Consider the following 15,529-nt stretch of genomic DNA (forward strand, 5'->3'; position numbering starts at 1 on the left):
TAGGTTATTGATTTGAGATCTTTTAAAAAAAGTAGGTGTTTGCATCTATAAATTTCCTTCTAGGCACTGCTTTAGATGCATCTTATACCTTTTGATATGTTGTGTTTTTATTTTGATTCACCTCAAAATATTTTCTAATTTCCTTTGTAATTTATTATTTAACCCATTGGTTATTTAGGGTGTATTTTTTCCATGTATTTGTGAGTTTTCCAAATTTTCTTGTGTTATTGACTTCTAATTTCATTCCATTGTTGATGGAGAACATACTTTGAATGGTTTCAGTCTTTTTAAATCTATTGAGACTTGTTTTATGGCTAGCATATGATCTGTCCTGGAGAATGTTCCATGTGCCCTTGATGGTTAAATTCACGTGTCAGCTTGGCCAGGTACTTGGTCAAGCAAGTACTGGCCTGATTGTTACTGTGAGAATATTTCATGTATTTAAATCGTCAGTAAGTTGATTGCATCTATGGCTGATTACATCTACAACCAACTGAAGAGATTGCCTTCAACAATGAGAGAAGTCTTACCCAATCAGTTGACAGCTTTAAAAGGAGACCTGATGATTTCAGCATCCAGAAGGGAGAATTCCATCTCCTGGGGACTTTGGACTTGACAATCATGTGAGCCAATTCCTATGAAAAAATCACATAGTATATACATTATATATATTATATAATGTAATATGTATAATTATATATAATATATATATATCTTTTCAGTTCTGTTTCCCTAGAGAACCCTAATATGTGCACTTGGGAAGAATGTTCATTTTGTTTTTGTTGGGTATACTGTTCTAAAAATATCTGTTTTATAGTATTGTTTAAGACTTCTATATTCTTGTTGCTCTTATGCCTAGTTGTTCTTTTGATTACTGAAGGTGGTATATTGAAATCTCCAATTGTTGTTGAATCATTTATTTCTCCTTTCAATTCTGTCAGTGTTTGCTGCATGTTGTTAGGTGCATTTATGTTCATAATTATTTTAAGTCCCTGGTAGATTGATCCTTTTATTATTTATACTTTATAAGTATTGTTTTATTTTGTTGTTAGTGTCTAGTAATAATTTTTGTCTCAAGTTATATTTTGTCTGATATTAGTATAACCACTTCAGCTCTCTTTTGGTTATTTTTTTGCACAGTATACCTTTTCGTGCTTTTTTTTTTCAATCTATTTGTGTCTTTCAATCTAAAGTATGTCTCTTGTAGATAGCATGATTGTCTTATTATTTTTTAATCCATTCTGCCAATCTCTGCCTTTTGATTTGAGTATAGTCTATTTACATTTAATGTAGTTACTGATAAGATGGGATTTACACCTGCCATTTTGCTATTTGTTTTCTATGTGCCTTCTTCTTTTCATTAGAGCAGTTATAGGTTTACAGGAAAATCATGCAGAATACAGAGTTCCATATTAACCTCTCCCCATAGTTTTCCCTATTATTAACGTTTGCATTAGTGTGATACCTTTGTTACAATTGATGAATCAATATTATTATAATTATATTTACTGTAGTCCATGGTTTACAGTAGGGTTCATGCTTTGTGTTATACAGTTCTATGGGTTTAAAAATTTTTTATTCTGGTAAATTTCCCATTTTAACCACTTTCAAGTATATCATTCAACGGTGCTCTTACATTCATAATGCTGTGCTACCTTCACCACTATTTGTTACCAAAACTTTTCTATCACCTCAAACAGAAACTCTGTACCAATTAAGCATTCCCTAACCCCACTTCTGCCTCTGGTAACCTGTACTCTAATATCTGACTTTATGAATTTGAATATTCTAATTATTTCATATATGTGAGGTCATACAATATTTGTCCTTTTGTGTCTGGCTTATTTCACTCAACGTGCTATCTTCAAGGTTCATCCATGTTGCAGCATGTATCAGAACGTCATTCCTTTTTATGGCTGAGTAATATTCCATTGTATTTATAGACCACATTTTGTTTATCCATTCATTTGTTGATGGACACTTGAGTTGCTTCCACCTTTTGGCAATTGTTAATAATGTTGCTATGAACATTGGTCTGCAAATAATCTGTTTGCACCCCTGCTTTCAATTATTTTGGTTGTATACCTAAAAGTGGGATTTCCAGATCTTATGGTAGTCCTATGTTTAACTTTTTTGGGAACTGCCAAACTATTTTCCACAGCGGCTGCATCATTTCACATTCCCACCAACAGTGTTCAAGGGTTCCTAGTTTTCCACATCTTTACTAACACTTGCTATATTCTGATTTTTTAAATAATAGCCATTTTAGTGGGTATGAAGTGGTCACTGTGGTTTTGATTTGCATTTCCTTAATTGCTAATGATGTTGAACATCTTTTCATGTGCTTATTGGCCATTTGTATATCTTCTTTGGAGAAATATCTGTTCAAGTCCTTTGCTCATTTTTAATTGGGTAGTCTTTTTGTTGTTGAGTGGTAGGTGTTCTCTATATATCCTGATATTAACCCCCCAGCAGATATATTGTTTTCAAATTTTTTCTCTCATTCTGTAGGTTTTCTTTTCACTTCCTTGGTAAAGTCGTTTGATGCACAGCAGATTTCAATTTTGATGAAGAACAAATTTGTCTAGTTTTTATTTTGTTCCTTGTGCTTTTGGTATAAAGTCTGAGAATCCATTGCCTAATATAAAGTCCTGAAGATGTTCCTGTATCTTTCTTCTAGGAGCCTTACAATTTTAGTTCTTATATTTAGGTCTCTGATACATTTTGAGTCAATATTTGTACCTAGTGTGGGATAGGGGTCCCCCTTCATTCTTTTGCATGTGGATATCTAATATTCCCAGCACCATTTGTTGAAGACAATATTCTTTTTCAATTGAATGGAGTTGAAACCCTTGTCAAAAATCAATTGGCCATAGATATGAGGATTTTTTTCTGCACTCTTAATTCTATTCCACACGTCTGTCTTTGAGCCAGTAACACATTGTTTTGATTACTGTAACTTTGTAATAAGTTTTCAAAATGGGATGTATGCGTCCTCCAACTTGGTTCTTTTTCAAGATGTTTTTAGCTATTTGGGGCCCTTTGCCCTTACATATGAATTTGATGATTGACTTTTCCATTACTGCAAAGAAGATTGTAGGGATTTTGATTGGGATTGTGTTGAATCTGAAATTGCTTGGGGTAGAAATTGACATTTTAACAATATTTAGTTTTTTAATCAATTAACATAGAATGTCTTTCCATTTGTTTAGGTCTTCTCTAATATCTTAAAGTATGCACCTATTATGTGCTAGGTGCTGTAGATATGAGAAGGCGGCTGACAGAATCTTTGCCTCCATTTTTGAAGCTTACAGTTTAGAGGGGAAGCAGACAAAAAACAAAACAAAAACAAAACCCAGTAACATATATACAAATTGTGATAAATATTCTGAAGGAAACAAAGTCGTATTGAGACGACATACATGAATATTTTTTGCATTTTTACTAGCTACCTCTTCTTATAATGATTTTGCTTTGGGCAGACATCTTTCCTTTTTGTAAAATAGTCCTCTGTGTGGTTTTCATTTTCTTTGATTTCCTAGGTTTCTTCTGAACAAGAATTTTAAATTCATTTATACCTATACACCATACGTTCAGTCTTGCTTTTACTTATATAAGTTATATAAGTTCACTGTTTATTACCTGCCCCTTCTGAGCTACCATCATCTGACACTGGTCCTTTCACTTCTTGATCTCCCAGACACCTTTGGGGAAAGCCTGGGTCGGATATTAGCATTGGGAAGCTGCTCAATTCTTGGGGGGATGAATAAAGAAAGTACATAAAGGAAAGCAAATGAGGCCATTGCATTCAAATAGAATATTGGTTTGCCATAGATATAGGAAAAAATACACTATTAGCTATTGGTTCCATCTCCCTGGTCCCCCAGTGGAGGCCAGTTGGGGTAAGTGGTAAGTGAGAGGGTAAGGGAACTTGTGTTGTTCAGTAAGAAGGCAGGTGGGATTGGAGTTCAAGTTTCTAAGATGAGTTCTCAAAACACAATACCAAGCTTATTTTTCATTCACTGAGCTGTCGTGGAAACAGCTTAGGTTTTTCAGGGGATGGAAGCTTAAAGACCAAGCAATGAGTGTTTATGTGCATCTAGTTTGCCAGGGCATAAGAGCCTGAGAAGCTTGCCTGGTGGCCTTGCTGATCGGGCTGTAACTTTTCCGTTTGGCCAGTGTTTGTCCAGCACGATGCTGCTCAACTCTACCTCACCATCTGGAACCTGATTAAGGACCAAATCACCAATGTGGACTTGGTAAGAGCCTAGACTAGAGATCTCAGAAGTTTAACTTAGTCACCTAAAGTTTAGTTAGCGTGTAGTGAGGACCCAAAGAGGTAATCCACATAAGATGCTTACCACGGTTCTGTAATATTATTACCGCTATTATTTTGCACTTTTCTGGGTGGGGCGAGGATCATTAGTGGCTCTCATTTCTAGGCCTCTTTTGGAAATTGGCCTGGCCTGGTTGTGGCTGTGGTACCTGTCTTACCTGTCCCCTTCTCCCTCTTGCAGGTAGAGAGGCTGCAGGCCCTGTATACCATCCGGATGATGGAGTCCTTGGTTTGCCTTGACTGCACCGTGGCGAGCAGAAGAAACACCAGCATGCTGACCCTCCCCCTTTCTCTTTTTGATATCAACCTAAAGCCCCTGAAAACACTAGTAAGGGTTTTTTCTCAGTGGATTTGCTATTCCCCAAAACCCAGTGTGACCAGTGCCTCCTTGCTTCTTTTAGCCACTCTTGGCTTTTAAAAAATCACCCTCTATTTCACTTGTTTGGCTCTGGTCACTCTGATTTGGTTTAAAAAAAAAAAATATGTATGTATATATATATATTCATTCCCCTCCTGGTTCCCCTTTTCTCAACCCCCTTACAAGTGTCCCCTCCTGTTTTTTTTTGTTGCACAATTTTTAAATGTTTTTTATTCTGAAATATTACATATATACAGAAAAGTGATAAATTCCAAAATAGAGTTTAACAGGTAGTTATAAGGGAAATTTCAAATTGTAGTATGGGTTACAGTTCCATAATTTCAGGTATTTCCTTCTGGCTGTTCTAATACACTAGAAACTGAAAAGAAATATCTATATAACGGTTCAGTAGTCACAATCATTTGTTAAATCTTAACTTCTCTGTTACAACTTTTCCCTCTCATTTGATCATTTTCTTAGTCTTCAGGGATGTTTGGGCAATGACCATTCTAGCTTCTTCATGTCGAAAAGGGGCATTGACATTATGGGGTAGGGGGATGCAACTGGTTGATGTTCTGGGAGAGACTGGTACCACTAAGTTTCAGGGCTTATCTGGCATAGGAACAATATCCCCTCGTGTTTTTTTTTAAACCTCTAGTCAGATGGTGCTTCATTAGATCCTGCCAAGTGCACCACACTCGAGCAGACATTCAGGACATTAAGGGTGTGTGTGTGTGTAGAGAGAAACAGAAGAAAAGCTTAATTGGTCATCCACGGGACTGGGTGTGTGTGTGTGTGTGTGTGTTCTCTAGATGGGAAATACCAACTCTGCGTTTCCTTTTCTCCCCGGACAGGAGGATGCCCTGAGATCTTTCTTCCAGCCCAGGGAGTTGTCAGGCAAAAGCAAGTGCTTCTGTGAGAACTGTGAGAAGAAGACCCGTGGGAAACAGGTACTCGGGCTGGTCTGGGGACCCATCTCCTGAAACCAGATGCTTTCTTAGTATGTGGTTGCCCTGGTGGATTACCTGGTCCTTGGTCTGATGTGGGGGTTCTGAGAGCCTTCGCAGAGCTCCGAGGACCCCTCATGGTGGGTGGGGGGGCGGGGATCAGGCTCAGTCTGGGATCTCGAGGCTTCCAATCCCACAGCTGTGGAGGTGGCTCCGCAGAAGTGGAGACCAACAGGGCACTGTGCCTTGGAAGGACAAGAGGACAAGGTCCGAGAGCAATGGGCAGGGGTTTTTGTTTTTCCCTTCAGGGATAGATTAACCTCCCTGGAGAAGACTTCCCATATCCCCAGGCTCAGGTACCCGTGAGGACGCTGCACTGCTCGCCCCTTCAGTGGGAGACGTGCAACGTGTAATAGGCAAGCACAGCATTGTTCTCGGAGGACCCCACAGGATCCGCCGGCCTGCTCCCCTCTTTCCGGGAAGAACATACCACCGGCCCTGTTTTCTCTGAATCTGCCCATTTCAAGCGCCTTAGGACTTATCTCTGCGTGGACGTTGCTTTTTCAGGCCTTGCAGCTGACCCATTTGCCCCCGACCCTGACGATCCACCTCATGCGGTTCTCTATCAGGAACGCGCGGACAGAAAAGATCTGCCACTCGCTGCGTTTCCCTCAGAGACTGGACTTCAGTCAGTTCCTTCTGGTGGAGCAAGACTTCGGCGCTGCCGAGGACCGGGTGAGATGCTCCTAACCCTCCTCCGCGTCGCCAGACACCTCGCCCTTTCGCTTTTGCCTCCTTCTATCACCAGCTCCCAGGACTCACCCGCTCATCCCAGATGTGGCTTTGGTTACCTCCTCTGTCTTTCCCTCAGCTCAGAAATCCTGCCACCTGCTGGCCATGCTTGGGATGAACAAAAAGGAAAACACCGGCTGCTTGGTGTGATCATAAAAGCACATTTTTATATATAAGAAACACTTTTTTTCTCATTTTTATTGTAGAATATAACATATATACATAAAAGTGATAGTTTTCCAAGTGCAATTTAACAAGTAGTTAGAAAGCAAATTTCAAAGAATATTATAGGTTATATTATGAAATATAACATATACACAAAAAGGTATGGCTTTCAAATTACAATTTAACATGTAGCTATAGAACAAATTTCAAAGGATATTATGGGTTACAGTTCCACCATTTCAATTCTTTCCTTCTATCCTAATTTACCCTAGCAACGAAGAAAAAGCAAATTATATTAAGATTCAGTATTCATAATTCTTTGATAAATTCCATCTTGTCTGTTGCTACCCCTTCCCCTAGTTTAATCACTTTCCCCATCTTCAGGGATGTCTAGGCAGTGACCACCCTAACTTATTCATGTTGAAAAGGGGTGTCGACTTTATGAACAAAGGGGACATATCTGGTTGATGTTGAAGAGGCTATTGCCTCTGGGTTTTGGGACTTAGCTGGCATAGGAGCTCTCTGAAGGATTTAAGTTTAACAATCGTCACCCCTTTCCATTACCATATCTTTGAGTTCACCATCATTAACATCTGAACGTATTAGATTATCATTTCCCCTCACTAGCTATTGTCTATCACTAGGTCCCCAATATTCTTAAAAGACATTGATTTTACATTGTTCAGATAGTTCATAGAAAGGGTAACATAAAATATCTCTCCTTTTGTGTCTGAGTTATTTCACTCAGAATTATATCTTCAAGGTTCATCTATGTTGCCATAAGTTTCAAGACCTTGTTGCTTCTAACTGCTGCATAGTATTCCATCATATGAATATACCACATTTTGTTTATCCACTCATCTGTTGAAGGAAACTTGCATTGTTTCCATCTGTTGGCAATTGTGAACAATGCTGCTGTGAACATCGGTGTACAAATGTCTGTTTGTGTCTCTGCTTTCAAATCTCTAGGTATAATAAGACACTTTTTTTTAAATTAAATTCAGTTTTATTGAAATATATTCACATACCATACAATCATCCATGGTGTACAATCAACTAGAAACACTTTTTAAACAGTATTTTAATGATGGGAACCTGTGTGTTCTTGGATAACAATGGTAGGTTATCATCACATTACCACTGCCATTTGTTGTCTGTAGTTGCTTTTCTTTTAAAATTCAAAAGACTTTCTTATTTCTAAATATTGGGTTTGCATTCAGTTTCCTCTCATTACCTTCCTTCTGAAATAATGTGTGTAGTATTTACAAATGCATACATAGGTAACCACAGCATTTTAGGTTCTAAGTATAGTATCAACCAAGCTTTCTTATTATAATAGTCCCTGTCCACTTTGGGGATAATAATAAATTAGACAGTTCTTTGGGCCAAATTTAATAAAAGTTGATTTCACTCATTCTGAGTTGGTAACTTATTGGGAGATTCTGAGAAAAACTCCATAGTGTTGAAATGTTACATTTAGCAAATTCTCTATTCCTATTTCTATATATAGGTCTGTTTTTGGACTGTCCTATTCAATTGGTTTGTTCATCTGTATATGCTCCAGAAACATGGTATTTTAAAAATTGGGACCTGATAATATGTCATAATAACTGCTACTGTAATGCAAGTTCTTTACCTAGTTAGGGTATTTATTTTTCATAGGATTCCCATTTTCTCTCCATCTAGTTTCCCTTATTTCTACTTGCAGTCTATCTGATGATTTCTTCTCTTTTTTAAAATTTTCCATTTAAAAACTATTGTGTTATGGAAGAATTTCAACCATATACCAAAGTATGACTCTCCATGTATCCATCAAGAAGCTTGGGCTCAGAAGCCAAACAGACCTTGGTTTCAATCCTGTCTCTTCTACTTACACACTCTGACCTTGGGCAAATTACCTTACCTCCCTAGACTCAGATTCTGCCTCAGTAAAAATACAGGATTTATAATAGCACTGCCTCATAGGGTTGTTGTGAGTGTTAAATGCAACAATGCATGTGAAGGATTTAGCCAAATGCGTAATAAGTGCCAAAAGGTAGCTAATAATTATTATGTTACTGATTATATTATCATTATAATGACTTGCGCCCTGGTGGTAGCCTAACTTTCTCCTTGGCTTCTGTCTCACTTCCACTCCCTACCCACTTCTCAAACCACATTATTTCACGGTGTTTCTAAAACACAGATCCGATGATGTCGCTCCTCTGCTTAAAACCTTGCAATGGTGCACCATGACTTGTAGGATAATGTGCTCAGTCCTAGTTTGGCCTTTGCAGCCTCATCTCTCGTGACTTTCCACTGCTTTCCCTGCCTTCCAGTCCCTTCACATGCTCGGCTCTGTTTTGCTGCCTGGCCTTTGCAAATTCTGGGTCCACATTCAAGAATACCCTCTTCCCACAACCTGTCTGCCAATCTTGTTCATCCTTTACTTCAATTCAAGCATGTCTTCTCTGGGGAGCCTCTCTCGGCTCCTCAGCTGCTAGCTCCTCTTACCTTTTTTTTTTTTTTTTTTTTTGAGGGGAGGGTTTGAAATTGAGTCTTCCCAAATTACCTTGTAAATACATCTGGCATAAAACACAGCATTGTAATTCCAGTTGATGTTAAGTAAAATAAAATGGCTGCCTGCATTGTGCATTGCTGGGAGAAGACCCCTTTCCGAGAAGAGCTTTTCCAGAGGACAAAAACAGTTGACCTGCAGGGGTTTTCTGAGAAAATGGAACATTTTCTGAGAAGATCCTACAGGGTTGCTGATAAGCAATACCTGATGATAAAACTAGTTTTGGTCCAGGAGAGAGAGCTTATCAGAATGGACAAGCATACCACACTAATCAGTGTATATCTTTACTCCACTTTGTAAGACCCCCCTCTAAGTAAAATGGAAACGATGTCGGCCAATCAGAACATTTCTTCATGTGCTTCCACATTCATCCTATATGAGCTTCTCCTTTCCACCCCCTTGGTGGAGCTCACTTCTGCTTTCTGAATGGGATGCTGTCTGATTCACGAACCGCTCAAAAATCTGTGAGATTCTGAATTGCATGAGAAGTTTTTATCAGTGCATTTGCTCTTTAATTAGCTGTGAGTTTCTGGAGGTCAAGGACCATCTTCTGGTCCCGTTGAAGCATCAGTGTCTGGCCTAGAGTAGGCACTCAGTAAGCATGTGATGAAATAATGCATCCTGACCCTAAACCTGGGTTAGGAAAGGAAGGGTGCTGGGTGAGTCACTGTGTGCCTTGTCTCTTTCCAGCCTGGAGGGCACTATGAACTCTTCGCTGTGATTGCCCATGTGGGAATGGCTGACTTCGGTCATTACTGTGCCTATGTCCGGAATCTTAGAGAAGACAAATGGTTTTGCTTCAATGACTCCAGTGTCTGTTGGGTGAGGAACTTCCAGCAAAGTGGTCTCTTGTCCTGGATTAGCCACCCCTAATAAAATCTGAGCTCACGTCTGGATGGGTCCTCAAGGTCCAGACACACTGTGGTCCCATTTTCTATGTGTGGGGGGCCTCTGATGGGGCTTAAGGCCCTTTATTGCATGCATTTGCCATCTGGCTCATGGCTCTGGCAGAGTCCATTTATCTCCGTATCTAGGTTTTTGGTGCTCTCGGCTCAGTTCCCTGCAACTTCATGCTCTGTGGGAAACTTCTGGGAAGATAGGAGAGTTAGAAACATGTAAGTTAGAACTTTGGGTTAAGCATGACCAAGATTCAACAGAGAAGGGTAATAAGAGAGAATTCATGTGCCTAGTATCCTATCCCCAGGTGCTCCAGGTTCTTGGGGGTTACTAGGGGTGGATTTGTCTGGAGGAGTGAGGGAAAGCAAATTGTAGCACCTTGTACTCTCTGGATGCTCAATAAATGTTGTGTGGATGCTTGAATACATCCGTTTATGTACTTCCAGGTGTCCTGGGAAGACATCCGGTGTACCTATGGGAATCATAGCTATCGCTGGTAAGAGAAGTTTGTGGGTAGTGGAAACTTGCTGAGCTTACCCAGGGTTCCCAGAACTGTATGAAGTTCTCATAGGTTCATCTATCACTTATGTGCTGATGACTCCCCACTGACTAACCATTTATCCTCATCTTTTAATACCCATCTCTCTCCTCCATGCTTTTCTTTGGGCTAAGCATGACCAAGATTAAACAGAAAAGGGTAATAAGAGAGACTTCATGTGCCTAGTATCCTGTCCCTAGATGCTCCAGGTTCTTGGGAGTTACTAGGGGTGGATTTGCCTGGAGGAGTGAGGGAAGGCAAATTTAGACTACAGCAATACTAGAGCACGAGTAGCTCCTGGTCTTAGTTTTCCAGGTCTGCTATGGTTGGTTTGAACAGAGATTTACTACCTCACTCTTTGGGAGGTTAGAAGTCCAACATCAGGGTATTGGCAGGACTTACTTTTTCCCAGAGTCTGTTGTATTCTGGCAATCCTCCGTCACATGGCGGTCTGTCTTTCCTTGTATCTGCCCTTCTGATTTCTATTGATTTTTGGCTTCCACTTCCAGGTCCAATTTACTTTGCTTATAAGGACTTCAGCCATATTGGATTAAGGGCTGCCCCTAAACGATTTGGCCACACCTTAACCAATAATGGCATCTTCTAAGGTTCTATTCACAAGTGGGTTCACTCCCACAGGAACGTGGATTGAGAGTTGAACACTTCCCAACATCACATCCTCTGTCATCCCTCTGTGGCTCTGCATATGCAGCTCCTGGCCTGTGTTGTCCTCTCCTATCTTACCATCCAGGCAAACTCCTACTCATCCTTCAACACCTCCGCTCATGGCTTTTTCCTACTCTGTAAAGTCTTCATTGACACCCCCAGCAGATCTGTAGGGACTTCCCTTAGACTTTCACAGCACTTAATTTTTTCTTTTTTTTTAATTTTTAGCAGGATTACACTGCATTGTAATTATTTGCTTAACAAAACTTTCTTTCACCCTAGACCATGAGCTCTTTGGGGGCAAGGATCACTCTTTTCATCTTTCTAGCCCCTTTGTCAGGTATAATGGCTTGCACTTATTAAGTACTTAATATTTTTTTAAAAAAATCAATAGCTACAGAGAGGAAGTTGGAGAGAAAAAAGCTGGATGATGTTAAATCACAGAGACTTTGTAAGTTTCTCCAGCTAAGTCTCAGGCTTAGGAGTGATTGTATACCAAAGGCAATATTTGAGATGAGTTTTCAGTTGCAGAGATAGGCTTGATAATTTAAAAAATAATGAATGAGATGAAATTTTCATGTTGAATCCTCTTCCAGCCTTCCATCTTTTCATCTGTCCCTTTTCTTCCATGCATCTCCCTTCGAGGCTGAATGTGTTGCTTTGTGGTTGTCAGTCTTTCCCGTGATTTATGTCAGGGGTTGGCAAACTTACCCTGTCATTGGCCAGAAAGTAAACATTTCAGGCTTTGTGGGCCATACTGTCTCTGCTGATACAACTCAGTTCTGTCATGGTAGCACCAAAGCAGCCAGACAATATGGAAAGGAATGAGCGTGGCTGTGTTACAATAAAGCTTTATTTACAAAAACAGGCAGTAGGCAGATTTGGCCTATGGGCCAGTAGTTTGTCAACCCCGATTCAAATGTTATCTAAGAGCAGCCAAGTGGTTATTTTCCCAGCTCCTCCCTTTTGTTTTCCTCTGAGGTGATGGATAGATGAAGGCTTAACCCAACAACCCAGAAATTTTCTGACACTTGTCCTATCATGAATTGATGTATCACTTGACTCTGAATGCTTCATTTGTTAATGTTGATGCATTTCTTTCTTTCTAGGGGGGAAACTGCATATCTTTTGGTTTATACGAAGAGCGAATCTTAACCCTACACCTTCACAGACTGGCAAACTATCATTTTCCTCTTCTATCCTTGGATCTGCTGATTCTTCTAAGAGCTTCTACAATGAGGAGAAACAGTGATTTTGAACTATATAATCAACCTTATTTACAACCCTTGGGGACTATCACAATATTTAATAATAATATGGCACAGGTCCTGATCAAGCAGAATGGATATTCCCATCAGTAGACCCAAGACACAAGGCTGCTGCAGAGTCCTGGGAACCCCCTGCTGTGCAAGGCATTAGCCCTTTAGTTGGGAGAGTGTGGGAAGTCCAGGTCCTCCCAGGGGAGGAGAGTCCAGGCCAGCAGTGGTAGAGGAAGCATTTGGGTGGCAATGGTTAATGGTAAGAAGTGTTCCCAGGGACATTATTTCAGGGTTAATCGTGGGGAAGTGTTCCCACGGACAGTATTTCAATATTTTACAATTGCTGTGACCATCCTGGTGTGTACTAGCTGACTGTCAGTCCTGTTTATAATTTTATATTTTTAAAACTCATATTAATTTCATAAAACTCAAGTGTTTTGTAATGGTGTTCATTTGTTCAACAAATATTTATTCATCATGCATTCTCCATAACACAGTGTGCCTGGCACATTAATAAATAAAATTCTTCCCGTCAAAAGGAGTTTGCAGTTTGATGGGGGTAATTAAAACAAATAAAATACTGAGGGTTTGCACTGTAGGAATTCAAAGAAATTGAAATTAACTTCTACAGGAGGCAATGGGAGAATAGCACAGGCAAGGGCATGGTTGAGAAAGGCAAAGCTCAGGCTCAAAGATCATCCACAAATCTGGCTTGCCCTGGCATAGGGACCAAGTGGTAGAAGGTTCTTGAAGGAGGCTACGGAGTTGAGATGTAATTTGACAGGCAATGAGGAACCATCAAAGGGTTGACAAAGGAAAGGAACACTTAATGGTTGTTCTAGTTTGCTAATGCTGCCGGAATGCAAAACACCAGAAGTGGATTGGCTTTTATAAAGGGGGTTTATTTGGTTGCACAGTTACAGTCTTAAGGCCATAAAGTGTCCAAGGTAACACATCAACAATCAGGTACCTTCACTGGAGGATGGCCAGTGGTGTCTGGAAAACCTCTGGTAGCTGGGAAGGCATGTGGCTGGCGTCTGCTCCCGAGTTCTCGTTTCAAAATGGTTTTCTCCCAGGACGTTCCTCTCTAGGCTGCAGTTTCTCTCAAAAACAACTTTCAGTTGCTTTCGGGGCGTTTGTCCGCTCTTAGCTTCTCTGGAGCAAAAGTCAGCTTTCAAAGGCTGTCTCCAAAATGTCTCTGTAAACTGCAGTTCCTCTCTCAGCTCCTGTATGTTCTTCAAAGTGTTCCTCTTGGCTGTAGCAAGCTTGCTTCTTCTGTCTGAGCTTATACAGTGTTCCAGTAAACTAATCAAGGCCCATGCTGAATGGGCAGGGCCACACCTCCAAGGAAGTTATCCAGAGTTATCACCTACAGTTGTGTGGGTTGCATCTCCATGGAAACACTCAAAGAATTACAATCTAATTAACACTGATACATCTGCCCACACAAGATTGCATCAAAGATAATGGCGTTTTGGGGGGCATAATACATTCAAACCGGCACAATGGTGTTTTGGTTAAACTAGCATGCTGGGGACTGGTGATATGGATTAGAGACAGGGATGGTATTGGGAATGGAAAGGTATCCACTATCACTAGAACCAGAAGAGTAGATATGGGCAGTGAGAGAAGAGGGTCCAAGGTAGTCTCCAATAACAACCTTGGAGGTAAGCAAAGCACTTGTCACCATTCCCCTTTCACAGGGGAAGAGATTGAGGCATTCAGATGTTTAATTACTTGTTCAAAATTTCACACTTGGTAAATGGCAGCCCTCCAACATAAAGTGTGGTACTCTTTATTATTTTATTTTTATTGATTTTAAAAAAATGATCCCTGCAAGAATATATTCTCATTGTAACACATTCAAAAATATAGAATATATAGCACCCCCTACTTGTAGTTAACCATTATTAGACAGCTTTGTATCCTTCTAGGACTTTTTCTATGCATTTGCATACACCTACATGAGAGATACAGATAATTTTTACAACATAATTTATACTGTACAGATTTTGTTCATTGCTTTTTTCACTTGACAAAGTTGTAGAAATTTTTCCAAGTCTGTACAAATGACTAGATAGGATTCTTTTAATGTGTTGCTTTTAATTCCATAGATAAATATACTTTATGCAGAGTAAACACCTTTGGACATTTTTGTGCACATATGTAGGTACTAAGAAGTGAAATTATTGGGTCAAAGATTTCCTCACAGTCTGTTGCCTGAATTTAACTTTATCGTCATTATTTTTAAGTTTCAGAAATTTAAAATTTTACCTAGTTACACTGCTAGTGGGTGGAGTCATCATGTGGAATTAAAAGTTGGTGTGCTTGTGCATGGTCTCTTTGGATAATTCTACGTCTATTGGTAGCAGCTCCCACCTGGGAGTTCTTTCTCTCCTTCATGCCACGTTCAGTTACTCTTTTTTCTCCCTTCCACCTTCCTTTGGCTCTGGTAGATTGATAAGAGATGGGACTGGAATTCAGGGTGGAAATATCAGAGTGGCCTTTGGTGTCCTTTGAACAGAGGATACAGAGGCCTATTTGGTATTGGGAAAATGAATCCCCCATGTAGTGTGGCTGGAGTTCTGTTTTGGTATTTAGGGCCAAAGCCTCAGCAAATAATGCAATGTTACCTTGCTTTGTTTCCCTTTGGATTCCTTGGAGGGAGGTAGCTGGACCCAGGTACTCTTGAATTCCCTGGTCAAATAGCATTCTTCACTCTTCAAGACCACCCCGTTGCTTCTAGTACTCTCAATGGGTATAGGGTCAAAGTGGTAATTTTATAGGAGGGGATAACTGAGTCTGTTCGTAACAGCGTAAGGAACACTTAAAAAGGAAAAAAATAGAAGAAGAAGAAAATGAGCTATAATGATTTTTTTTATCTTCATTTTATTGAGATATATTCACATATCACGCAGTCATACAAAACAAATCGTACTTTCGATTGTTTACAGTACCATTACATAGTTGTACATTCATCACCTAAATCAATCCCTGACCCCTTCATTAGCACA

General features: G+C 39.9%; 1 protein-coding gene across 2 annotated transcripts in view; it reads left to right on the plus strand.

Annotated features, from left to right (window-relative positions):
• Positions 1 to 13,053, plus strand: part of USP18 (ubiquitin specific peptidase 18) — a 31,614-nt gene extending 18,561 nt beyond the window's left edge. The window contains exons 6-12 of one of the 2 annotated variants that reach the window (XM_037846614.1): positions 4,180 to 4,259; positions 4,518 to 4,664; positions 5,549 to 5,644; positions 6,209 to 6,376; positions 9,846 to 9,977; positions 10,499 to 10,548; positions 12,366 to 12,553. In XM_037846614.1, the coding sequence (XP_037702542.1) occupies positions 4,180 to 4,259; positions 4,518 to 4,664; positions 5,549 to 5,644; positions 6,209 to 6,376; positions 9,846 to 9,977; positions 10,499 to 10,548; positions 12,366 to 12,411 (719 nt within the window). In that variant the 3' untranslated portion in view covers positions 12,412 to 12,553. Of the gene's footprint in view, positions 1 to 4,179; positions 4,260 to 4,517; positions 4,665 to 5,548; positions 5,645 to 6,208; positions 6,377 to 9,845; positions 9,978 to 10,498; positions 10,549 to 12,365 lie in introns of both variants that reach the window. The other variant, XM_037846613.1, reaches the window with a different exon arrangement.
• Positions 13,054 to 15,529: the final 2,476 nt, after the last annotated feature.

Source organism: Choloepus didactylus, chromosome 8 (assembly GCF_015220235.1).
Source record: "Choloepus didactylus isolate mChoDid1 chromosome 8, mChoDid1.pri, whole genome shotgun sequence".
Classification (NCBI taxonomy): Eukaryota; Metazoa; Chordata; class Mammalia; order Pilosa; family Megalonychidae; genus Choloepus; species Choloepus didactylus.